Here is a 27,778-nt window from a genome sequence, read left to right as displayed (position 1 = left end):
AGAGTCCCATTAGACCATGGAGTAAAATAGCTCATACACAGGTATTCAGGAGAATGCACACCCTAGAAAGCCCACCTCCATCTGGTTTGGAACAATTAAATTGCTTAGCAACATCCAATCAGAACTGATCACAATAAACATCTGGTTAAATGGTCACCTGGTTCTAATGGAGGTCAATACCAATACACCTGTTTCACATCAACTTCTCAGCCCTCATCAATCCTCTTTGTTACGCCTTCAAAAAATTCAATCAAGTTTGTGAGACATGATTTCCCACACACAAAGTCATGTTGACTATCCCGAATCAGTCCTTGCCTTTCCAAATACATGTACATCCTGTCCCTCAGGATTCCCTCCAACAACTTGCCTATCACCGAGGTCAGGCTCACTGGTCTATAGTTCCCTGGCTTGTCTTTACCGCCCTTCTTAAACAGTGGCACCATGTTTGCCAACCTCCAGTCTTCCGGCACCTCACCTGTGACTATCAATGATACAAACATCTTAGCAAGAGGCCCAGCAATCACTTCTCTAGCTTCCCAGAGTGTTCTCGGGTACACCTGATCAGGTCTTGGGGATTTATCCACTTTTGTGTGTGTCAAGACATCCAGCACTTCTCCTCTGTTAGATGGACATTTTTCAAGACGTCATCATCTATTTCCCTACAGGCTATATCTTCCATGTCCTTTTCCACAGTAAATACTGATGCAAAATATTCATTTTGTATCTGCCTCATTATCTGCGGCTCCACACAAAGGCTGCCTTGCTGATCTTTGAGGGACCCTATTCTCTCCCTAGTTATCCTTTTGTCTTTAATGTATTTGTAAAATCCCTTTGGATTCTCCTTAATTCTATTTGCCAAAGTTATCTCATGTCCCATTTTTGCCCTCCTGATTTCCCTCTTAATTATACTCCTACTGCCTTTATACTCTAAGAATTCATTTGATCTATTCTGTCTATACTTCCTTATTTTTCTTAACCAAACCCTCAATTTCTTTAGTCGTTCAGCATTCCCTACACTTACCAGCCTTTTCTTTCACCCTGACAGGAATATACTTTCTCTGGACCCTCGTTATCTCATTTCTGAAGGCTTCCCATTTTCCAATCTTCTCTTTATCGGTGAACATCTGCCTCCAATCAGCTTTTGAAAGTTCTTCTCTAATTTAGAACTTCAACTTTTAGATCTGGTCTATCTTTTTCCATCACCATTTTAAATCTAATAGAATTATGGTCGCCGGCCCCAAAGTGCTCCCCTACTGACACCTCAGTCACCTGCCCTGCCTTATTTCCCAAGACTAGGCCAAGTTTTGCACCTTCTCTAGTAGGTACGTTCACAAACTGAATCAGAAAATGTTCTTTCATACACTGAACACTATGGGAGTCCCAGTCTGTGCGGAAGTGGGTACTGCAGATGCTGGAAATGTACATCAGGAAATTTTCCTGGTCTCGGATGCTGCCTGGCCTGCTGCGCGTTGCCAGCACCACTCTAATCTTGATTCCCAGTCTATGTTTGGAAAGTTAAAATCCCTTACCATAACCACCCTATTATTCTTACAGATAGCTGAGATCTCCTTACAAATTTGTTTCTCAATTTCCCTCTGACTATTAGGGGGGGATCTATAATACAATCCAATATGGTGATCATACATTTCTTATTTCTCAGTTCAACCCAAATAACTTCCCTGGATGTAGTTCCAAGAATATCCTCCTTAAGTACAGCTGTAATGCAATCCCTTACCAAAAACACCAATCCCCCTCTGCTCTTGCCTCCCTTTCTGTCCTTCCTATAGCATTTGTATCCTGGAATATTGAGCTGCCAATCCTGCCCATCCCTGAGCCATGGTGCTCTAATTGCTGACATTCCAGTCCCATGTTCCTAACCATGCCCTGAGTTCATCTGCCTTCCCCGTTAGGCCTCTTACATTGACATAAATGCAGTTTAATTTATTAGTCCTATCTTGTTCTCTGCTTTGTCCCTGCCTGTTTGACTCACTTCTGTTCTCAACTGTACCTGTCTCAAATTGATCTCTTTCCTCACTATCTCCCTGGGTTCCACCCCCTCCACCTTACTCATTTGAGTCCTCCTGAGCAAATCTTCCTGCCAGTATATTCGTCCCCTTCCAATTTAGGTGCAATCTGTCCTTCTCGTACAGATCACTTCTACCCCAGAAGAGATTCCAGTGATCCAAAAATGTGAATCCTTCTCCCATACACCAGCTCCTCAGCCATGCATTCATCTGCTCTATCCTCCTACTCCTGCCCTCACTAGCTCGTAGCAGTGGGAGTAATCTGGATATTACTACTTTCGAGGACTTCCTTTTTAAATTCCTGCCTAACTCTCTACATTCTCCTTTCAGAATCTCATCCTTTTCCCTTCCTATATCGTTGGTTCCAATGTGGACAATGACCTCCTGCTGGCCCCTCTCCCCCGTGAGAGCATTCTGTACCCTCTCAGACATCTTTGATCCTGGCACCAGGGAAGCAACACGCCATTCTGAATTTTTTGCTGCTGGCCACAGAAACGTCTGCCTGTGGCTCGGACTAGAGAGTCCCCTAACATAATCAATCAATCTCTTGGATCCCAAAGTACCCCTCGTTGCATTAGTCAGTCTCGATACCAGAAACTTGGCTGTTTGTGCTAGATTCCTCTGAGAATCCATCATCCCCTTCATTTTCCAAAACTGCATACTTGTTTTAAATAGGATAGCCACAGAAGATTCCTACACTACCTGCCTACCTCTCTTACCTTACCTGGAGTTAACCCATCTATGTGACTGCATCTGCGACTTTTCTCCCTTCCAATAACTGCCATCCATCCATCCCCTTGCTCTTGTAAATTCCTCATTGCCTCAAACTGTCTCTCCAACCGAACCATTCGATCTGATAGGATTCGCAACCAATGGCATTTATTGCAGATATAATCCTCAGTAACATGTAAACTCTCCCTAAACTCCCACATCCAACAAGAGCATATCACTCCAAGGACCATTTTCGCTTCTTCCAACCTGCAGACCCGGAAAGTAGCACCTTCTTAGTGCTCTACAAAACACTGCTTCAGGCTAACTTAATACTTCTGGCTTTATGTTTAATCAAGAGACATATCTCAATAAAACATAATCAGGAAAGACTCCACTCGACTCATTATTGTAGATTTACAGCAAGGCCACACTTAAAACTATTCACTTATCTGTTTCTGTGCTGTGACCTCTCCCAAACAGGCTCCTCCAAGATCAGTTGTGAATTTCACTTAATTTTCCTAGACACACTCCAATGTCCAGTGTTACATGAATTCAACAGCAAAAAAAAGCCATTATTTTGACTTTTTCTTTCTCCAAAAGTTCCAAAGCAATGCAACAGCATATAAAACAGTAATTGCTGCTCCTGGAATTTAAGGAAATCACCTCCAAAACCTAAAATACCTCAAAAAAGAAAGAAGCAGCCTGTTACAGCCAGAAATTTTTCCCATCCTCCATCTTGGATTACCAAGAAAATTCCACCACAGAACATCCCAGATGGCCTCCTTCTTCAAAGACAGCAATTTCCCCTCCCACATGGTCGACAATGCCCTTGAAGCTTATCCCCTCCACTTCCTGCATCTCCTCCCTTGAACCCTATCCCTCCAATTGCAACAAGGACAGAACAGCTCCCTCTCCCCCCACCAACCCACCCTCCACTCCAGGCACCTTCCTCTGCCACTACAAGAGGTGTAAAACCTGCACCCACACCTCCCCGGCCCTCCCCTCACCTCCATCCAAGGCCCCAAAGGGATCCTTCCACATCCGACAGAGATTTACCTGTACTTCCACACGTCATCTATTGTGTCCACTGCTCCCGATGTGATCTCTTCTACAGTGGGGAGACAGGACGCCAACTTGTGGAACGTTTCAGAGAACATCTCTGGGACACATGCACTAAATAACATCACCGCCCTGTGGTTGAACACTAGCTGCCCTCCCACTCCACCAACAACATGCAGGCCCTGGGCCTCCTCCACCACCAGATTCTAGTCACCTGACGCCAAGAGGAAAATGCCTCATCTTACTCCTTGGGACTCTCCAACCAGACAGGATCAATGTGGATTTCACCAGTTTCCTCATTTCCCCTTCCCCCATCTTATTCCCAGATCCAACCCTCCAACTCAGCACCACCATGTTGAACTGTCCTACTTGTCCACCTTCCATCCACTTATCCGCTCCACCCCGACCTATCACCTTTACCCCCACCTTCACCTACCTATTGCATTCCCAGCTACCTTCCCCACAGCCCCACCCCACCCTCCCATTTATCTCTCAGCCCCCTTGGGCTACAAACCTCACTACTGATGAAGGGCTTATGCTTGAACGTGGACTCTCCTGTTCCTAAGATGGTCCCTGCCCAGCTGAATCCGATTAATAGCCCCAATCAGGGAGCCCTAGCTGACAGATATAAACAGGAGTGTCAGAGGTTCTATTCACTCAGAGCTGGCTCTGAGGGAGCTGGATCAGTGTCACGGACTCTCCCCACGTAAATAAAGGGGGACTTGGTAACTGTGGAGTTACTTCAACCCCAATTTGGAAACATGCCACTGCTTGTTCATTGCGGAGTTAAAATGCTGATAGGAGTACCTTCACCACATGGACTGGAACAGGTCAAGAATGTGGCACACCATAACCTTCTCAGGGAAACTGGCCAATACATGTTGGCCTTACCAATGATGCTCACATCCACTGAGTGAAATAGGAAGTTATTATATAGCAGTTTCACGTCAAAACTGGGAATAGGTTTGAGGAGCATACCTTCTGCGCAAATCCTCTGCCACAGAGGCCCTGCAGCTGAACAGGTATGCTCTCAGCGATTTGAGCTGCTGGCGTAAGCGGAGAACATTGGCCAATGCTTCCACGTGCTCGTACAGATGTGGATTATCCTGCCGGATATCAATGAGTGGCTCTTCGGATATGTACTCCAGGAATTCTTTCGCTTGTTTTGAAACCTACAGAGAAAGAGGAAGTTTGAAAACAGATGCTTTGTGGCAGAAAGAATATGGTCGGGTAGGGTTTAGGTTACTTTACTATTAATCCAACTAACGGAAGTTTGAATCATAGTTGAGGAACTGGAATTCGGTTCCTAAAATCGGATTGTTGTATAAGTCTACTGCTTGATGCATGTCCAGTGGGGTATGAAACCTGCTGTCCTTAAACCACCCAGGCCTTTGAGAGACTCCAGGTCACACTAACATAGTTGACTTTTTAAATTCTCTTTTCCAGCACCTACGCAAACCACATACAGTTACATCAAAGTGCTTCAAATTCTCAAAGCGACTAGGAATAGGTAATAAATACCGACCTGTCCAACCACCAACACCCACATTTTGACAATGATTTCTTTTCTTAAAATTGAGAGACAGTAATTGTAGAAGGTTTCAGTCAAAATAAAACAACTTCTATTGTAATCAACAGACTCTGTACGTAGCACTATGGCCTCTAAATAGGAGGTCTTGGCTTGAAGTCCCACTTGGAAGGTAGGAACATATTTTAGGTGGACAGTGCAGTGCTGAGGGAGTATGACTCTGATGAATTGTCACTTTTCAGACGTGGCCTTAAACTTCAGCCACTTGTCTCTCCTGGGTTGATTTGAAAGATTCCAAAGCATTCTCTTGAAGAGGATGAGGGGAACTCTGCATGATGTCCTGGCTAAAATGTCACCCTGAACCAAAATGATTAATGAAAAAGAATATTTGGTCATTATTACAATGCAGTATGTGAAACCTGTGAGGAGGCAGAAACAAATTGCCTGATGCCCTGGTCATGCTAATCCCTCAATCAGAAACGTTCAAGAAAATTGGTCACTGCTGCTGTGGGATCTTCTGAGGTTCCAAAAGCGGCCAGACTTCAGAAAGTACCCAAATGGCTGGAAAGCAGTTTGGGGTGTTGAGGTTGTAAAAGCTGCTGCTATCTAAAAGCGCCTTTTCTCTTTCTTACAAGCTGATCTTATTTTGAAACCCAATTCTCCTGGATAGCTGCACAGCACAGAAGTCCGGAGTCTTAACTTTGCATTCTCATTGTTTCACATCAATGAAATATCTGCAAAGCCAGTGGGGTAGAGGCACGGTCACTGGACTAGTCATACAGACACCCAGGCTAATAGTAGAAAGTGAAATTTGAATTCAATTCATAAATGTTGAATTACAAAACTAGATTAATATTGGTGGTCATGAAACCACTGTCGATTGCTGTAAAACCCATCTGTTTCACTGCTTTCCTCACCTGGTCTAGTCTAGACTCTCAGCAAATGAACTGACTCTTAAATGTCCTCTGAAATTACCTAGCAAATCACTCAGTTGCAAATACAATGGTTCAAGGTGGTAGCAATTAGGAATGGGCAGCAAATGCTGGCTTAGCAGGCAACACCCACAACCTGTGAATGAATAAGAAGAAAAATCTAGTAATCCAGAGGCACAAACTAACACTCTGGGGACATGGGTTCTAATCCTACCATAGCACGTGGCAACATTTAAATTCAGTCACGAAAATATGGAACTGAAAACTAGTTTCATTAATGGTAAGGCAGCATCCAAGGAGCAGAAGAATCGGCGTTTTGGGCACAAGCCCTTCATCGGGAAAGGCTTATGCCAGAAACGTCAATTCTCCTGCTCCTCGGATGCTGGCAGATCCGCTGTGTTTTTCCAGCACCACTCTCTCAACTCTGATCTCCAGCATCTGCAGTCCTCACTTTCTCCTTCAGTAATGGTAACTTTGACAATGAAGATCGATTGTTGTGCAAACCCAATTGGTTCACTACCATCCTTCAGGGAAGGAAATCTGCCAACCCTATCTGGTATGATTTACATATGACTCCAGACTTACAACCATGTGGTTGACTCTTAATTATCCTCTCAAGTGGTCCAGCATGCCACTCACATCAACGGTGTTTAAGGATGGGCAACAAACTTTGGCCATAAATATCAGCAACACCCAATGGCCATGAAGAAACAAATTTTTAATTACAATTAAAAGGAATGGAAGGACAGGATGTACATGTATTTGGAAATACATGTCCAACCCATCCATGCTGACCAGGTATCCCAACCCAATCTAGTCACACCTGCCAGCACCCGGCCCATATCCCTCCAAACTCTTCCTATTCATATACCCATCCAAATACCTCCTAAATGTTGCAATTGTACCAGCCTCCACCACGTTCTCTGGCAGCTAATTCCATACATGTCCCACCCTCTGCATGAAAAAGTTGCCCGCAGGTCTCTTTTATATTTTTTCCCCCTCACCCTAAACCTATGCCCTCTAGTTCTGGAATCCCCGATGCCAGAGAAAAGACTTTTTGTCTATTTATTCTATCCATGCCCCTCATAATTTTGGAAACCTCTATAAGGTCACCCCTCGGCCTCCGACGCTCCAGGGAAAACAGCCTCAGCCTGTTCAGCCTCTCCCTGAGGATCAGCTCAGATCCTCCAACCCTGGCAACATCCTTGTAAATCTTTTCTGAACCCTTTCAAGTTTCACATCTTTCCGATAGGAAGGAGACCAGAACTGCATGCAATATTCCAACAGTGGCCTAACCAATGTCCTGTACAACCGCATCACGACTTCCCTAGGACCTTACCTAGAAGTGTGTAAGTCCTGCTAAGATTTGCTTTCCCAAAATACAGTATCTCGCATTTATCTGAATTAAACTCCATCTGCCACTTCTGAGCCCATTGGCCCATCTGGTCCAGATCCTGTTGTAATCTGAGGTAACCCTTTTCGCTGTCCACTACACCTCCAATTTTGGTGTCATCTGCAAACTTACTAACTGTACCCCTTATGCTTGCATCCAAATCATTTATGTAAACGACAAAAAGTAGAGGACCCAGCACCGATCCTTGTGGCACTCCACTGGTCACAGGCCTCCAGTCTGAAAAACAACCCTCCACCAGCACCCCACTGTCTTCTACCTTTGAACTAGTTCTGTATCCAAATGGCTAGTTCTCCCTGTATTCCATGAGATCTAACCTTGTTAATCAGTCTTCCATGGGGAACCTTGTCGAACGCCTTACTGAAGTCCATATAGATCACATCAACTTCTCAGCCCTCATCAATCTTCTTTGTTACGCCTTCAAAAAACTCAATCAAGTTTGTGAGACATGATTTCCCCTGCACAAAGCCATGTTGACTATCCCGAATCAGTCCTTGCCTTTCCAAATACATGTACATCCTGTCCCTCAGGATTCCCTCTAACAACTTGCCCACCGGTCTATAGTTCTCTGGCTTGTCTTTACCGCCTTTCTTAAACAGTGGCACCACATTTGCCAACCTCCAGTCTTCCGTCACGTCACCTATGACTATCAATGGTACAAATATCTCAGCAAGAGGCCCAGCAATCACTTCCCTAGCTTCCCACAGAGTTCTCGGGTACACCTGATCAGGTCCTGGGATTTATCCACCTTTAACCATTTCAAGGCATCCAACACTTCCGCCTCTGTAATCTGGACATTTTGCAAGATGTCACCATCTATTTCCCTACAGTGTATATCTTCCATAACCTTTTCCACAGTAAATACTGATGCAAAATATCCATATAGTATCTCCCCCATTTTCTGTGGCTCCACACAAAGGCCGTCTTGCTGATCCTCGAGGGGTCCTATTCTCTCCCAAGTTACCCTTTTGTCCTTAATATATTTGTAAAAACCCTTTGGATTCTCCTTAATTCTATTTGCCAAAGCTATCTCATGTCCCCGTTTTGCCCTCCTGATTTCCCTATTAAGTATACTCCTACTTCCTTTATATTCTTCTAAGGATTCACTGATCTATCCTGTCTATACCTGACATATGCTACCTTCTTTTTCTTAACCAAACCCTCAATTTCTTTAGTCATTCAGCATTCCCTATACCTACCAAACTTCCCTTTCACCCTGACAGGAATATACTTTCTCTGGATTCTTGTTATCTCATTTCTGAAGGCTTCCCACTTTCCAGCCGTCTCTTTACCTGCGAGCATCTGCCTCCAATCAGCTTTCGAAAGTTCTTGCCTAATACCGTCAAAATTGGCCCTGATGGGACTAAATATTCCAATTCATATTCTCAGAGGATACAGCACAGAACTACAATACCAAATGAATTCAAAATGCTGATGTCAAGACTTGATTATCACCCTAGTACAATGGCTCATACAATGTTCTCTCAAAAGAAACTGTACAACTCGGTTTTGACAAAGGGTCAGTTAGACTCGAAACGTCAGCCCTTTTCTCTCCTTACAGATGCTGCTGGACCTGCTGAGATTTTCCAGCATCTGCAGTAATTTGCTTTTATTTTGTACAACTCTCCTGATAGCTTGGCATGTTTCAGAAGAGTTGGAGATAAATCAGACAGACTAGACCAGAGATGTTCCAGGTTCAATAACCAGTGATGAGTCAAGGAGGAATTTCTTCGCCAATGGAGTGGGGAGCCTGTGGAATTCTTTGCCACAAGAAACTGTTGAGTCCAAAACAGCTTAGACTTTCAAGAAAGAAGTAGATATAGCTCTTAGGACTAAAGAGATCAAAGGGTATGGGGGAAAGCAGGAACAGGCACTGAGTTAGATGGTCAGCCGTGACCATACTGAATGGCCACCATCTGCTCCGATATTCTATGTTTCTGTGAACATGCAGTTCAAGGGCAATTAGGGTTGGGCCACAAATGCTGACCTTTCCTATATACGCAGATTCCACAAAAGAGATGAAAGCTAAATCACGAAAAGCTGATGAGGGAATTAGGAAATGAATAGCAAAAAAAAAAGCACCTCGAGAATTAATAAAGCTGCTATGAAATTTGATACTGCCTGTCCTGAGTCCATGCAGCCATTGCTAATATTCTCAGTGACCTGCACTAGGGCCCAAATCAGCACAGATTTGATTTTTAAAATTTTCAGCCTTGTTTGCAAGTCCCTCTATAAACGTGGCCATCCTTAGGACTGTAACAAACCATACAGAAAAAAACCATTGAACTGCCTATGCTTCTCCACTATGGGTCTCTCGTATATCCTAGCATTGCCTACCACTCCATCATTGCTGATTGTGCTTTGTATGCCTTGGTACTACGTTGTGGAAATGCCTACTTAAATCTCTCTTTCTGCCTCTCCACCTTTCAGATTCTCCTCCACACACTTCCAAGCTTTTGCTCACTTGCCATATCTCCCGAAGTAGCCCAGAGGAAATATCTTGCAGAGTCTTTACATTAAAAAGGTGCTATATAAATGTGAGTTGTTGTTGCAGCTCAAGAAGGAGCAACGCACCTTGTGCTTTGCGGTGTCCCAGTTGTGAACCAGTCGAGCAGGGATCAGGAACACATCATCGACATGACAGGCTTGGCAATAGTACCAACCACTGTAGGCACATACCTTTGCGTTCCCATAGGACAGGCCCACCGGTCTCTGACAGCCTATTGAAAACAAAAAGAGAATTCTTGCAATGCAAGTTGCCATAATGAAAGGAAGGGATTTATACACTTAATGGTAAGGTCCTAGGGAGTGTTGCTGAACAAAGAAACCTTGGAGTGCAGGGTTATAGCTCCTTGAAAGTGGACTCGCAGGTAGATAGGATAGTGAAGGTGGCTTTGGGTATGCTTTCCTTTATCGGTCAGAGTATTGAGTACAGAAGTTGGGACATCATGTTGCGGATGTACAGGACATTGGTTAGGCCACTGTTGGAATATTGCATGTAATTCTGGTCTCCTTCCTATCAGACAGATGTTGTGGAACTTGAAGGGGTTCAGAAAAGATTTACAAGGATGTTGCCAGGGTTGGAGGATTTGAGCTACAGGGAGAGGCTGAACAGGCTGGGGCTGTTTTCCCTGCAGCGTCAGAGGCTGAGGGGTGACCTTATAGAGGTTTATAAAATCATGAGGGGCATGGATAGGATAAATAGACAAAAAGTCTTTTCCCTGGGGTCAGGGATTCCAGAACTAGAGGGCGTAAGTTTAGGGTGAGGGGAGAAAGATATAAAAGGGACCTAAGGGGCAACTTTTTCACGTAGAGGGTGGGACATGTATGGAATGAGCTGCCAGAGGAAGTGATGGAGCCTAGTATAATTGCAACATTTAAGAGGTATTTGGATGGGTATTTGAATAGGAAGGGTTTGGAGGGATATGGGCTGGGTGCTGGCAGGTGGGACTAGATTGGGTTGGGATATCTGGTCGGCATGGATGGGTTGGACAGAAGAGTCTGTTTCCATGCTGTACATCTCTATAACTCTATGAAACACAGAAAGACAACATGCACTGACAAATCTCGCAAACAGCAACAGCATAATGACCAGATTATATTTTCCAGTGATATTGGTTGCTGATCAACCAAGATACTATGGACAACAGCCTTTATTTAAAATGGAACACTTTACATCTACCCAAGGTGGTTAACAGGACCCAAGTTTCATGTCTCATCTAAAACCTGGCATGTATGGCAGTGTGACCATCTCAGCATTGCAAAGGGGAGTTAGCATAGACTTTAAACTTAAATCTCTGGAGGTGAGCCTCGAATCCACAACCTTCAGACTCAGCTGTGAGAATGTCACTCTGTTGAGCTACGAGTGTCAAGACATTTCTGCTATAACACACATTTCATTGAAGCGAATTTGCCATAATGTGATTGACGAACTGGGGACACTGTTTCTAAAGAATGAACTCTTAGAACAGTATTGGCTGTAATACAATTACATCGCCAACACTTTAAGCATTGTTCCTAAAGTGTGATTTTTCTCTAATGCAGGGTTTCACAATAACACAACTATCATGCTGTGGAAGAACTACATGTATCAAATGTTGAAGCTGCTAACTGTTCGGAGAAAGTGGTGAATTGGATGTAGAATCTACAGGTTTTCTAATTTACTACCATATGCAATTTTCCTTTACAAAAAAGGAGCAATTATTATGCATCCACAGGAAAATATGTCAGTTTGGTTTTATTCACAGTTCACTGTACAGTGATCCAGTCATGCACCCTGGTGTTGTCAAAATCAGAACCCTGCTTTTTCAGGTTCCTGCACCAGCGATAGCTTTGTACAACTTTGCCAACTAGCTCCAAATTGGGAATGGCCTTTATACCTATTGGAAACAGGATTTATACTGCCCCTATGAAGTTAATACACAAGTCCACAATAGATTTCAACACAGGTCCCGGAGGTGAAAGGCTAATGTGTCACCAAATATCTCCATGACTGCTATAATATGTAACACTGCACCAACTAACAGCTCACCTCCCTCAACAAGGTCACGCTAATAACTGCATCAATCCCATTTCAGTCACTGTGCCACCAAAGGCTCCGAGCTGGATTCATACGGGATGGATGTGCAATTAATTGAACAAGAGCAGAGCTCCACAGAGGCATTTTGAAGACAGCTTTGTGGAAGGCTGCATTTGCAAAGAGATATTCCAAAAAAAAAACCAGTCAAGTGCATGCACCACTCTTCAGTGCCCCTGTCCCAAAAACACAAAGCTTTGAACCATCAGTCGAAATAGCAGCAACAACAGGCCAAACCTCGCTTGCTCACTCTTCTCTCCAGTGCAGTGACAACATGAAGTAATATCAGGATCTTGTACCACAAACTCTGTCCACAAGTGAGCATTTGTCTTTGTAACAGATTGTGCAGCAATGGTCAGGAGAGGATTATTATCGCTGGACTAGCAATTCACAGACCAAGGTAATGTTCTGGGATGTGGGTTTAAATCCCACCACAGCAGATGATAAAACTTGAATTCAATAAAATCTGAAATTAAAACTTTAATGGTGGCCATCAAAACATTGCTGATTGCCATTAAAGTTCACCTGCTTCATTATTGCCCTGTAGGGAAGGAAAACTGCCCACCCTGACCTGGTCTGGCCTACATGGTGATTGCTGACACACAGCAATGAGACAGCCAGCAGCTCCACGGACTGATGGGTCTACGGAAACTTCACTTTTACATGTCATTCTAGATCCACCATAACATGGTTGATTCTTTATTGCCATCTGAAATAGCCTACCAAGCCACTGAGTTGCTACAATTGCTAAAATGCCAAGTCTATAGCCAAACTGATTCACTTCACGTGATATTAAGAAGTAGGAAGGGTTTCGAAGGATATGGGCTGGGTGCTTGCAGGTGGGACCATATTGGGTTGGGATATCTGGTCGGCATGGACAGGTTGGACCGAAGGGTCTGTTTCCATGCTGTACATCTCTATGATTCTATGACTAACTGGGTGGGGACATGGGGGAACTTCAGGATCACGTTCAAATAATGACCAAAAATCGGTGAGTGGCGAAAATAGCCTCTTTATTCAGCAATCCCAGCACAAGTTTGAGCCCCTTTATACACTGTTCTTACATATATTAAAATTCCACTACTATGGTGTTACATTTTTTATCTATAGTACACAAAGGTTTGAAGGGCTTCTGCCCTGGGAGACAGAGATGGGTTAAAATGTGCTAAATGCTGCCTGCTACTTCTGATGGGATTAAGAGTGTCTATCCGGTCTGCTTGCATAATTAAGACGTGTTAGTCCTTTTTGTCTTTTAAGTTAGCAAATATTAGTAAAAATACTAAGCCTATATGCTCTAAGTAAATTAGAAACTATACCTATACTTAATAAGAATAAAGAATATTAAACTAGTTACTGGAGCTGGGTTGAGAGATTTATTTAATATTTGCTGATAGGTGTTTCAAGCATTCATGCAATTTCATGGAAGTGCTGTTTTGTTAGTTTCTTCCAGGGATAATGGCCCAGTTAAAAGGTACTTAACAGGTACTTACTAATTGGGAAATCTATTCAGGTCCAGGAGATGGTTGGTAAAGGCTGATTAATATTATAATGTTTTGTGGACAGCTGATAGGGATGGTATTGTTCTCCATGCTACACTTATTCAGAGGTAAACACTGCTGGTAAACAAGGACTGATAAGGTGTGGAAATACAGTGAAAATAGCAAGCTGGTATGTGAGCTAATAAAGATTATCTATAACACAATATCTCACAGCAACTTCACCTTTACATGTCATTCGAGATCCACCACAATGTGGCTGACTCTTAACTGCCATCTGAAATAGCCTAGCAAGCCATTATCGACTGCTAAAAAGCCAGTCTATATATACCCAAACTGATACCCTTCACATGATACCAAGAAATGGTTGGAGACACTGGATACTTCAAAGACTCTTGGTCCTGTTAACATTCTGGCAATGGTAGTGATGAGGTGTGCTCCAAATTTGCCACACCCCTAGCCAACCACTTCAGTTCAACTATGTCACTAGCATTTAATTAACAATGAATCATAGAACCCCTACAGTATGGACTGACTCTCCAATCAGCATCCCACTCGGACTCAACCCCCACTATCCTATCCCTGTAACCCTGCATTTCCGGTAGCTAACCTACCTAGCCTGCACATCTCTGGACACGATGGGCAATTTAGCATGGCCAATCCATCTAACATACATTTCTTTGGACTGCGGGAGGAAACCAGAAAATCTGGAAGAAAATCACACAGACAGAAGGAGAATGTGCAAATTCCACACAGACAGCTGCCTGAGGATGGAATTGAACCCGGGTCCCTGGCGCTCTCAAGTAACAGTACTAACTAAATAGCCACCATGCCATCCTGTGCGGAATGTGAAATATTGCCCAGTACGTCCTATACACAACATTCAAACAATACCCCATCAGTCTTCTCTTGAGCATTAGCAATGATATAAGAGTAAAAGATTGCCCCAGGAAGCAGTGACCATAAAATGGTAGAATTTAGTATTTGGTTTGACAGGGACAAACTTGGGTCTGAAACAACTGTCCTAAACTTAAATAAATGCAATCACAAAGAATGTGGGGCAGAGCTGGCTGGAGTGGAGCAGGAAAGTTTAGCACCAAAGACGACTGAGAAATTGCCATCAATGTTTAAGAAAATAGTTCAAGATTCACAGCAAACATATATTTTAGTGGGGACAAGTGCCAGCCATCACTAATCAGTGAAGTTAAGGACAGCATCAAATTGAAAAGAAAAACATACGTGGCAAAGATTAGTGGTAAGCAGAGGATTGGGAAAGTTTTAAAATCCAAAAGGTGACCAAATAAAAAGAGAAAAAATAGGTTTTGAGGGCATACTTGCAAGTAACAAAAAGACTGACAGCAACAGTGTCTTTAAACATATGAAAAGGAGCAGAGAAGGCATAAAAGAGACCCCTTAGAGAATGAGGCTATGGCAATTGTAATGGGTAATAAAATGGCAGGGGAGTGGAGTAAATAGTAGAAGACATTAATAACATTCCAAAATTATCAAATAATCGAGGGGCAAAAAGAGGAGGAAATAAATATAATTACGATCACAAGAGAAAAAGTGCTTGAGAAATTAACGGGGCGAGAGACCTCGAAGTACCCTGCACCCGCTGGGATGCAGGATATTTATAGGAGGCAGCTAAAGAGATAGTGGATGCACTGGTAGTAATCTTCCAAGAATACTTAGATTCTGGAAAAGTTCAAGCAGTTTGGGAAATTGCCATTGTAAAACTCTTGGATTTCAAAAAGGAAGGAGACAAAAATTAAACAAGTAGGAAAGACACCACTGAGACTGGGACAATAGATCCATCCTAGGATAAGCCAAACAGAGACATGCACGAGAATTCAGAGAAGCATGGCATTCCAACCAGAACTCTATCGACAAATACATTGACTTGGATCCGATTTACCACCCCCCAGAAAAAGAACGGAAAGGACATCACCAAAGTAAATGATGTCCCCACAGGAAATGACATCACCAACCCAAGGAAACCCAAACACAAATAGAAAGCAGGCTCCACCACCAGTGCTTCCTCTGGAGGCTCACTGAAGATGTTACCGGATATGGTGACAAAACATCTGAAAATGAACCTTCCAGCTCAGCGGGCAAACCTATATCCAAAACAAGTAGCTATTGACCAGTTCACTTGCCATCGATTACTGGAAAAATGTTAGAGTCTATGATTAGAGATGTGATGACAAGGCAACAGAATATGATCAAGCTATATCAGTATGGCTTGATGAAGGAGAGATTATATCTGACAAATTTACTAGAGTTCTATGCGAGGGTAACAAATAGGATAGATATTATGCAATTCAGATAAGGTTCATAGGTATGAGCCACAGTGTGGAGGGATGGTCTTATTAGCAAAAGGCCTAAGAAGTTCTGATCTGTTCACTGGAGTTTAGAAGAATGAAAGGTGATCTCATTGAAACATATATGATTCTCAATCGGCTTGAAAGGGTAAATGCACAGAGGATGTTTCCCCTTGTGGGAGGGTCGAGGACCAGAGGACAGTCTCAAAATAAAGCAGTGCAAATTTAAGACTGAGAGAAAGAATCTCTTCTCTCAAAGGGTTGTGTGTCTTTAGAACTCCTTGCTGGTGGGGGGGGGGGGGGGCACGGTCCTTGTGCATATTTATAGCTGAAATAGATAAATTATTAATCAGTGGGGGAATCAAAGGTTCTGGAAAATGGACAGGAAAGTGGACATGAGGAATGTCAGATTAGCCATAGTCCTATTCAATCCTATTAAGCTCGAGGGGCCAAATGGCCTAATTCTGTTGCTGATTCTTATGGTCTTATATGGATTAAATTCTAGATTAATGGTGCTGGAAGAGCACAACAGTTCTGGCAGCAACCGAGGGCAAAAGCCCTTCATCAGGAATAAAGGCAGAGAGCCTGAAGCGTGGAGAGATAAGCTAGAGGAGGGTGGGGGTGGGGAGAGAGTAGCATAGAATACAATAGGTGAGTGGGGGAGGAGATGAAGGTGATAGATTGGGGGCAGAGGGAGGGTGGAGTGGATAGGTGGAAAAGAAGATAGGCAGGTAGGAAGGACAAGTCATGGGGACAGTGCTGAGCTGGAAGTTTGGAACTAGGGTGAGGTGGGGGAAGGGGAAATGAGGAAACTGTTGAAGTCCACATTGATGCCCTGGGGTTGAAGTGTTCCAAGGCGGAAGATGAGGCGTTCTTCCTCCAGGCGTCTGGTGGTGAGGGAGCAGCGGTGAAGGAGGCCCAGGACCTCCATGTCCTCGGCAGAGTGGGAGGGGGAGTTGAAATGTTGGGCCACAGGGCGGTGTGGTTGATTGGTGCAGGTGTCCCGGAGATGTTCCCTAAAGTGCTCTGTTGGGAGGCGCCCAATCTCCCCAATGCAGAGGAGACCGCATCGGGAGCAACGGATACAATAAATGATATTAGTGGATGTGCAGGTAAAACTTTGATGGATGTGGAAGGCTCCTTTAGGGCCTTGGATGGAGGTGAGGGAGGTGGTGTGGGCACAGGTTTTACAGTTCCTGTGGTGACAGGGGAAAGTCCCAGGATGGGAGGGTGGGTTGTAGGGGGGCGTGGACCTGACCAGGTAGTCACGGAGGGAACAGTCTTTGCGGAAGGTGGAAAGGGGTAGGGAGGGAAATATATCCCAGGTGGTGGGGTCTTTTTGGAGGTGGCAGAAATGTCGGCGGATGATTTGATTTATGAGAAGGTTGGTAGGGTGGAAGGTGAGCACCAGGGGTGTTCTGTCCTTGTTACAGTGGAGGGGTGGGGTCTGAGGGCGGAGGTGCGGGATGTGGACGAGATGCGTTAGAGGACATCTTTAACCACTTGGGAAGGGAAATTGCGGTCTCTAATGAAGGAGGCCATCTGGTGTGTTCTGTGGTGAAATTGGTCCTCCTGGGAGCAGATATGGCGGAGGCGGAGGAATTGGGAATATGGGATGGCATTTTTGCAAGCCGTAGGGTGGGAAGAGGTGTAATGCAGGTAGCTGTGGGAGTCAGGGGTTTGTAAAAAATGTCAGTGTCAAGTCGGTTGTCATTAATGGAGATGGAGAGGTCCAGGAAGGGGAGGGAGGTGTCTGAGATGGTCCAGGTAAATTTAAGGTCAGGGTGGAATGTGTTGGTGAAGTTGATGAATTGCTCAACCTCCTCGCGGGAGCACGAGGTGGCGGCAATGCAGTCATCAATGTAGCGGAGGAAGAGGTGGGGAGTGGTGCCGGTGTAATTACAGAAGATGGACTGTTCTACGTAGCCAACAAAGAGACAGGCATAGCTGAGGCCCATACGTGTGCCCATGGCTACCCCTTTGGTCTGGAGGAAGTGGGAGAATTCGAAGGAGAAATGGTTAAGGGTGAGGACCAGTTTGGCCTAACGAATGAGAGTGTCCGTGGAAGGGTATTGTTGGGGACATCGGGAGAGGAAGAAACGGAGGGCTTGGAGGCCCTGGTCATGGTGGATGGAGGTGTAGAGGGATTGGATATCCATGGTGAAGATGAGGTGTTGGGGGCCGGGAAAACGGAAGTCTTGGAGGCGGTGGAGGGCGTAGGTGGTGTCTCGAACGTATGTGGGGAGTTCCTGGACTAGCGGGGATAGGACAGTGTCGAGGTAGGTAAAGATTAAGGCGAGCAAAAGCTATAATATATTTGGATTTTCAGAAGTCATTTGATAACGAATCACACAAGACTACATTGGAAGATAAGAGCACGTGGTGTTGAAGGGGTGGTATATTTGCATGGATAGGGGATTGGGCTAACTAACAGGAGAGATAACTGGGAGAAGAACGTACATTTTCGGGATGATAGTCTGCAACTACTGAAGTGCCAGAGATCATTAAAATATATTGTAAATAATTGTGGCCCCAATAATGATTTGGATGAGGAAAGTGAATATACTGTAGTCAAGTTTGCAGATAACACAAAAATAGGAGGAAAGGCAAGTGGTGAGGATGACACAGTCTGCAAAGCAATGTAGGCACGTTAATCAAGTGGGCAAAAAGTTGGCAGACTGAGTATGTGATCCTGCCAGGCCTGGTTAGCTCCTGACCTCATTACATCTTGGTTTAAACATAGACAGAGGAAAGGTGAGAGGGACCCCCCTCAACATTTGACCATGTGTGGCATCACAGAGCCCGAGCAAGATTAGAGTCAATGGGCAAATTCACTGGGGAAACTCACTGCTAATTGAAATCATACCTAACACCAATGAAGACGGCTCTGATTGTTGAAAGTCAGCTTCAGGACATCTTTACAGGGGTTGTTTAGGGTAGTTCCCTTAGCCCAATCATCTTCAGCTGCCTTATAATGATTTACCTTCCGTGATTGTGTCAGAAGTGGGGATGATTACACAAGGTTCAGCAGCACTCAGATACTGAAGTTGACCATACCCAAATGCAGCAAGACCTGGACAATATTCATCTTTGAGCTGACCAGTGGCAAGTAACATTCACATCACATGTGGGTGGCACGGTGGCACAGTGGTTAGCACTGCTGCCTCACAGTGCCTGAGACCCAGGTTCATTTCCCGGCTCAGGCGACTGACTGTGTGGAGTTTGCATGTTCTCCCCCGTGTCTGCGTGGGTTTCCTCCGGGTGCTCCGGTTTCCTCCCACAGTCTAAAGATGTGCAGGTCAGGTGAATTGGCCATGCTAAATTGCCCATAGTGTTAGGTAAGGGGTAAATGTAGGGGTATGGGTGGGTTGCGCTTCGGCGGGTCGGTGTGGACTCTAATCTAATCTAATTGCCAGGCAATGATCATTTCCAACAAGAGAGAATGTAACTATTGCCTTTTGGTATTCAATGGTATTACCATCACTAGATCTCCCATTATCACCACCCTGGGGGATTTAGCATTGACCAGAAACTGAACTCGACTAGTCATGTACATACTGTGACTACAAGAGTAAAGGTCTGAAGCTAAGAATCTTGCAGCAAAATCTACAAGGCACAATTGTCGCGTACTGTGGAATACTCCCCACTTGCCTGGATGAGTTCAGGTCCAACAACATTCAAGAAGCTTGACACCATCCAACAAAAATAATCCACCTGACTGGCATCACATCCACAAGCACCCACACCCTCCATCGCCACCATCAGCAGCACGTACTATCTACAAGGTACACTGCAGAAATTATCACCTTCCAAACATATAACAACCACCATCTATAAAGTAGAAGGGCAGCAGATACATGGGAACTCCACCTGTAAGTTTCCCTCCAAGCCACTCACCATCCTCACATTGAAATACATCGCTTCCTTTATGCTGGAATGAGAATGGTGAACCTCCCTCCCTGACAGTATTGTGTACACAGTCACCAAATTGACTGCAGCAGTTCAAGGAGGCAGCTTCCTGCCACTTTCTCAATAGGAACTAGCAAAGCTAATAAATGCTGCCCAGCCAGCAATACCTACTACCTATGAATGAATTTTAAAAAGCCTTAGGTGGCCTCACATCTTAACCCAATTCAGTTTTCATGGAACATCTCCACATCTTGCACATTACAGTGTTCAGAAGTTGGCAGCTGGAACCAGGGTTTTTCACCGCCTTGTTCTGACCAGCCCAGAGATAAAGACATCAGGACAAAAACCTGAGACTCAAATGATTGATTTAAAGTATAATAAACTTGAAAACATGGGACATATTGCATATCCAAGCAAAGAGGTGAGATTGACTTAATTGAAGACAAGCTTGTTAATAACTTCAGCTCCTCACAGACCATGTGAGGGAGCTCGAGCTGGATGAACTTCAGATCATTCGAGAGGCTGAGGGGGTGATAGAGAGGAATTATAGGGAGGTAGTCATACCTAAGTTATAGGATAAAGGTAGCTTAGTGACAGTTAGGAGAGGGAAAAGGAATAGGCAGATAGCGCAGGGACCCCCTGTGGCTGTCCTCCTCAACAATAAGTATACCGTTTTGGATACTGTTGGGAGGGGACCTACCAGGGGAAAGCCTTTGCGGCCAGGTCTCTGGCACTGAGCCTGGCTCTGTGGCTCAGAAGGTAAGAGGGGGAGAGTAGGAGTGATAGTGATAGGTGATTCAATGGTGAGAGGAACAGACAGCAGATTCTGTGGTTATAAACGAGACTCTTGGACGATACGTTGCCTCTGGGGAGCCAGGGTCAGGGATATCTCGGAATGAATCTACAGGATTCTCAAAAGGGGACGGAGAGCAACCAGAAGTTGTGCTACACATTGGTACCAATGAAAAGGGATGAGGACCTGAAAAGGGAATATAGGGAGTTAGGTTGGAAGCTAAAAGACAGGATGAGCAGACTAGTGATCTCAGGATTGCTACCGGTGCCACGGGCTAGTGAGGCTTAGGAACAGAGAGCAAGTGTAGGTGAACATGTGGCTGCAGGGCTGGTGTAGGAAGGAGGGATTCAGATATGTGGATCATTGGGATATCTTTTGGGGAAGGTGGGACCTGTTCAAGGAGGATGGTTTGCAGCTGAACTGGAAGGATGGCGGTGGGGGGGTGGGGGGTGGGGGCGTTGGATTGCTAGAGCCTCTGGGAGGGTTTTAAATAGTTTGGCAGAAGAGTGGGGACCACAGCAATGGATCAGAGGATGGAGTAGTTAGTGAACAGCCAGAAACAGCATGCAGAGAGTCTGTGAGGAGGGCTAGACAGTTGATAGGGCAAAGGTGCAGTCAGTGTGATGGGTTGAAGTGTGTCTATTTTAACGCAGTAAGTATCAGGACTAAGGATGATGAACTCAGAGCATGGATCAACACTTGGAAACGTGATGTTGTGGCATGACAGAAACTTGGAAATCACAGCGGGAAAGAGTGGCTGTTTGGATGTTCCAGGATTTAGGTGTTTCAAAAAGAATATTTCGGGGTGGGGTGGAGGGGGGGGGGGTGAAGAAGAGAGGAGGGGGGTAAGAGATGGAGGTGTGGCATTGCTAATCAGGGATAGTATCATAGCTGCAGAAAGGGAGATTGTCGAGGAGGGTTTGTCTACAGAGTCAGTATGGGTGAAAGTCAGAAACAGGAAAGGAGCAGTTGGGAATTTTCTACAAACCCTCCCTGCCAATAGCAACAGAGACCTGGAGGAGCAGATTGGGAGGCATATTTTGGAAAGGTGCAAATGTAACAGGGTTGTTGTCATGGGTGACTTTAACTTCCCTAATATTGATTGGAACCTCCTTAGTTCAATATGTAGATAGGCAGACGAGAGGGTTTGGTGCTTGGCAATGAACCAGGCCAGGTGTCAGATCTCTCGTTGATAGGGTTCACAACTCCCTAACCTTTACTATAGTCATAGAGAGGGATAGGAGCAGGTGGTAGGGAAAGTATTTCATTGGAGGAGGGGAAGAGGAAATTACAATGCTATGCGGTAAGAACTAGGGCACTTAAATTTGGAATACATGTTCTCAGGGAAATACACAACAGAAATGTGGAGATTGTTCAGAGAGCACTTGCAGATAGTGCTGGACAGATTCGTCCCACAGAGGCAAGGAAGGGATGGCAGGGTGAAGGAACCTTGGGTGACAAGTGACACGGAACATCTTCTCAAGAGGTAAAAGGAAGCTTACTTAAGGTTGAGGCAGACCTTAAGGATCAGACAGCGCTCTAGAGGGTTACAAGGTAGACTGGAAGGAACTGAAGAACGGGCTTAAGGAGACCTAAAGAGAAAGCTTTAACGAGTAGGATTAAGGAAAGCCCCAAGGCATTCTATACTCATGTGAGGAACAAGAAGATGGCCAGAGTGAGGGTAGAGCTGATCAGGGATAGTGGAGGGAACTTATGCTTGGAGTCGGAAGTAGGAGAGGTCTTTAATGAATACTTTGCTTCAGTATTCACTACTGAAAGGGATCTTGTTGTCTGTGAGGACAGCATGAAACAGGCTGTTATGCTCGAAAAAGTTGATGTTAAGGAGGATGTGCTGAAAATTTGAAAACTATAAGGACAGATACATCCCCTGGGCCAGACAGGATACACACAAGGTTTCTATAGGAAGTGAGGGGAGAGATTGCTGCACCTTTGGCAATGATCTTTGTCATCGCACTGTCCACTAGAGTAGGAGCAGATGACTGGTGGGGGACAAATGTTATTCCCTTGTTCAAGGAAGGGAATAGGGATAAACCTCGGAATTACAGACCTGTCAGTCTTACATCAGTGGTGGGCAAATTATTGGAGAGAATTCTGAGAGACAGAATTTACAATTATTTAGAAAACCATAGTTTGATTAGAGATAGTCTGCATGGCTTTGTAGTGGCAGGTCATGCCTCACAAGCCTCACTGAATTCTTTGAGGATGTGACAACATACATTGATGACGGTAGAGCAGTGGATGTGGTATATATGGATTTGAGCAAGGTGTTTGATAAGATTCTCCATGGTGGGCTCATTCAGAAAGTAAGGAGGCATGGATACAGGAAAATCTGGCTGTCTGGATACAGAATTGGCTGGCCCATAGAAGACAGAAGATGGAAAGTATTCAGCCTGGAGTTCAGTGATCAGTGATGTTCCACAGGGATCTGTTCTGGGCCTCTGCTTCTTTGTGATTTTTATAAATGACTTGGATGAGGAAGTGGAAGGGTGGGTTAGTATGTTCGCTGATGACATGAAGGTTGGTGGAATGATGGAGAGTATGGAGGGCATTTGTAGGTTGCAATGGGACATTCACAAGATGAAGAACTGGGCTGAGAAGTGGCAGATGGAATTGAACCCGGGAAAGTGTGAAGTGACTCATTTTGAAAGGTGTAATTTGAATACAGAGTTAAAGGCAGGATTCCTAGCTGTGTGGAGGAACAGAAGGATCTTGGGATCCTTGTCCATAGATCCCTCAAAATTACCACCTAAGTTGATAGGGTTGTTAATACGACGTCTGGTGTGTTGCTTTTCATTAGCAGGAGTTTGAGTTTAAAACCATGAGGTTATGCTACAGCTCTACACAGCCCTGGTTAGACCACATTTGGAATATTGTATTCCGTTCTGGTCGCCTCATTATAGGAAGGATGTGGAAGCCTTGGAGAGGGTGCAGAGATATACCATGATGCTGCCTAGACTGGAGGGCATGTCTTATGGAGAAAGGCTGAGGTAGCCAGGGCTTTATTCATTGCAGCAAAGAAGGATGAGGGGTGACTTGATAGAGGCTTACAAGATGGTGAGAGGCATAGATAGAGTAAATAGTCAGAGAGTTTTTCCCACGGCAGGAATGGCTATCACAAGGGGGCATAATTTTAAGGTGATTAGAGGAAGGTTTAGGGGAGAGGTCAGAGATCGGTTCTTTACACTGTCTGTGGTGGGTGCCAGCAGTGGTAGTAGAGTCAGATACATTAGGGACATTTAATCGAGTCTTGGATAGGTAAAATGAAGGTTATGTAGCTTAGTTTGATCGTGGAGTAGGATAAAAGGTCGGCACAACTTTGAGGGCTGAAGGGCTGTGCTGTACTGTTCCATGGTTTATGTTTCACTTCTGTCATCTATTGATGGTAATAAAAGTGTTCCATAGCCTGTGTCAGCTTGAATGTCAAGCTGCACACTGACCACAATACTGTATTGCCGAAAGGACCAACTATGTTTCTGCTTGACATGCTATACCTTCCATTATTTCGTCAATTTTAATTTCAGCTTTGGAGAGTAGCATGGTATGATTTCTTAATAAAAACCAGAAAGAACTGCGGATGCTACACATCAGAAATAAAAACAGAAGTTGCTGGCAAAGCTCTAAGTCTGGCAGCATCTGGGAAGAGAAATCACAGTTAACATTTCGAGTCAAGTGACCCTTTCTCAGAACATGGTGGCATGGATTCTTGTTACCCTGCTAGCTAGTGATCCCTGACACCATAATGTAGACAAGGTTCCACTATAAGAGCATATCCTTAACATCATCCATGACAAAGCAGCTCACTTGATCAGCACAACATCTACCAGCTTCAACATTCACTGTAATATCAGTGGACTAGATCCAAAATGCTCTCGAGTCTAGTGTTTGAAATTCACCTCAGCAGATGGTGAAATCGGAATTTAAGAAAAATTCGCAATAAAAATGGCAACCTGAAACCACTGTCCATTGTCATAAAAATCCATCTAGTTCACTGATGTCCTTTAGGTAAACAAACCTGCTGTCATTAACTAGTCAAGCCACATAGGATTCCAGCTCTGCGGCACTCTGGCTGACTCTTAACTGCCCTCTCGTTAATTTGGTCTGGACAATAAATACTGGCCTAGCTGGTGACACCATCATCCCATCAATGAATAATTTAAAAAATCATTCACTACCTCACTATACAGTGGCGGCGAAATGTAACATCCACTAAATGCACTGCAGCAAACTTACCAAGACTCGTTCAATACTGCCTTCCAAAATGGCAATCTCTAATAGCCAGAAGAACAAGGGCAGCAGATGTATGGAAGATCCACTATATACAAGTTCACTCCAAGCCACAGACCATCCTGACTTAGAGCCATATAGCCATTCTTTCACTGTCACGGGAGAAAGTGAGGACTGCAGATGCTGGACAGTAAGAGTCAAACAAAAAAAAAGTGTTTTTTTCCCAGTGCCACACTTTGACTCGTCACTGTCATGGGGTCAGAATCCAGGAACTCCCTTCATAACAGCACTGATGCAAACCTACACCGTGTAGACTGCGGTGGTCAAATGGTCACCATCTTAAGAGTAATTAGGAATAATCAAAAATAAATGATGGCCTTGCCAGCAATGCTCATCTCCCAGGAATGATTCAGAAAAATTGCTCTGTTGCTTTCTGTACAGAACATCATGGTAACATTTGCCATCAAGGCTCAGAAATAGAGTCACAGAAACATACAGCAGGGAAACAGACCCCTCAGTTCAATTTGTCCATGCTGACCAGATATTCTACACTGATCTAGCCCCATTTGCCAGCAGTTGGCTGATTACCTTCAAAACCCTTCCTATACACGTACACATCCAGATGCCTTTTAAATGTTGTAACTGTACCAGCCTTCACCACTTCCTCTGGCAGCTTGTTTCATACACACACCACCCTCTGCATGAAAAAGTTGTCCATTAGATCCTTTTTAAATATTTCCCCTCTCACTTTAAACCTACGTCCTCTAGTTTTAGACTCCCCTATCCTGGGGAAAAGACCTTGTCTATTCACCCTATCCATGCCCCTCATGATTTTATAAACCTTTAAGATCACAAATGGCTGCCCTTTTTGAAGAGATACTGGAGGTTAGTTGGGGAGTATTAGGGAGTTATTCCCAAACATGGGGTTCAGCTGGAAAAATGCAAAAAACAAAATGAAACAAAACACAAAGAAGTGAGAATTTATCCACCAGCTTTTAAACTGATCAATGACCCCAAGGCCAATTTCTCTTTGTCACAGTGTCTAACCCACCCTTCCACGCTCCTTAGTGCTATGTCCTTTAGGCTGGTGGAACACACCTGGGTGGAATACTATATGATGTGTACACAGCATCATCAGCCAGAGTTGTAAAGGATGACTGCATGTCCAAAGGACATACTACTCCACCTCAGGTGACTCAGTTTTGCCAGCTGGAAATAAAAACAAGTAAAATCACGATGGCTGTCCGTTGCCACAGCAACTGCGCAATGAGAGATAAAAACTAGGTCTCAAGAAAGGGGAGTGAAAAAGCTCTGTTGAAAGTGGTCACTCAAGACACTGTCTAACAAAGATTTGATGTTTTTGTCTCAACCCAAAAGATGTCAGCTTCAGGTTGATGCTGGTATTGCCTTCCTCAGAAAGGCTGTAGGTTGTAGAATCTTTAAATATTTTTAAGGAGGAATTATGTGGATTCTTGATTACCAGGAGGTCAAAGATGATTGGGAACATGGGGAGCTGTAGAATTGAGACTCAAATCAGAACAGCCATGATTTTATTGAATGGCAGAGCAGGCTCAGGCAGCCTAGTCGAGTGTGTGTTGCTAAAAAAGCGCAGCAGGTCAGGCAGTATCTGCCTCACTCCCAATTAAGGGCTCTGGCCCGAAACGTCAATTCTCCTGCTCCTCGGATGTGCTTTTCCAGCAACACACTCTCGAATCTAATCTCCAGCATCTGCAAACCTCACTTTCTCCTCAAACAGCCAAGTGGCAGACTCCTTTTCCCCATTTGTGTGACTTAACTGATTCCACTGTGTGAGTGACTAGCGAGTCATTACAGAGCTGCCTCAGCAACCCACCCGATTACCAGCCCGGGCTAGGGAGGGCAACAAAACGAAAACCAAAGAGCAACACCTCCTGCTTTATTCCACTACCCAGTGCCTTCTCATTGGTAAGTGGATGGAGTCATGACCGAACTGACTTGCATGGAGAGAAGACCAATATTATCAAGATAAGGAAAGTGATGGAATAGGGTACTTAGAGGCTGCTGGGTTAGAAAGGATGGAAAAGTGGCACAATTTTCACAGTATGAAGCATACAGCACATAGACCGAATGGCCAATTGTCCCCTTGCCAGCTTTTTTTGAAAGACTGTCCAATTAGTCCCCCTCCACCTGCTTGTATCACATTGCACTGCAACTATATTTCCTTTTTAGAGATGTTATCCAAAGCTTCTACTGAATCTGTTTCCACCAACCTTTCAAGTAATTCATTACAGATCACAGCAATGCTGTGGAAAATATTTTTGTCCCACAGCTTGCCTCATTTCTCCTCTGGTTCTTTCACCAATGGTCTCAAATCCACAATAGATTTGTACTTATGCACAAAATTTAAGCTGACACACCCGTTGTTTTGCACTGCTCTGTCCTGACTAAAATCCATCCTACAATCAAAACAAATGATTGACACAGATTATCTGAGCATCAGCAGTTTGTTGAATCTTGTGTGCAATTTTGCTGGCTGCTCCTGCAGTCCAATAGTTAATACAATTCAAAAGTACTGTATTAGCTGTAAAGCATTTTAGGGGAACCGTGAGGTTGTGAAAGGTGCTGTATAAACACGTCCTCCTTTCCAATGTGGAAGAATCCATTTTCATGGAACTTCTCAGTTAAAACCTTGATGTCTCAGTCTAGGCATTCTCTGTGAGAACAGTGGACTGGGAGACACCGGTGACTGGGAGACAAAGAGCTGACCGGCAGGCTTGCATTATTTGACTTTAAT

The 27,778-nt window shown here is 44.4% G+C and overlaps 1 protein-coding gene across 2 annotated transcripts in view; it reads right to left on the bottom strand.

The window, feature by feature from the left end:
* plekhm3 (pleckstrin homology domain containing, family M, member 3) overlaps positions 1 to 27,778 on the bottom strand; it is a 183,665-nt gene that overhangs the window by 38,039 nt on the left and 117,848 nt on the right. For both annotated transcript variants that reach the window (XM_060827616.1, XM_060827615.1), the window contains exons 4-5: positions 10,240 to 10,385; positions 4,773 to 4,966 (exon numbers count right to left, since the gene is read on the bottom strand). In XM_060827616.1, the coding sequence (XP_060683599.1) occupies positions 4,773 to 4,966; positions 10,240 to 10,385 (340 nt within the window). The remainder of the gene's footprint in view (positions 1 to 4,772; positions 4,967 to 10,239; positions 10,386 to 27,778) is intronic.

Source organism: Hemiscyllium ocellatum, chromosome 7, assembly GCF_020745735.1.
Source record: "Hemiscyllium ocellatum isolate sHemOce1 chromosome 7, sHemOce1.pat.X.cur, whole genome shotgun sequence".
Taxonomy (NCBI): Eukaryota; Metazoa; Chordata; class Chondrichthyes; order Orectolobiformes; family Hemiscylliidae; genus Hemiscyllium; species Hemiscyllium ocellatum.
This window is presented reverse-complemented; position numbering and strand designations above follow the sequence as displayed.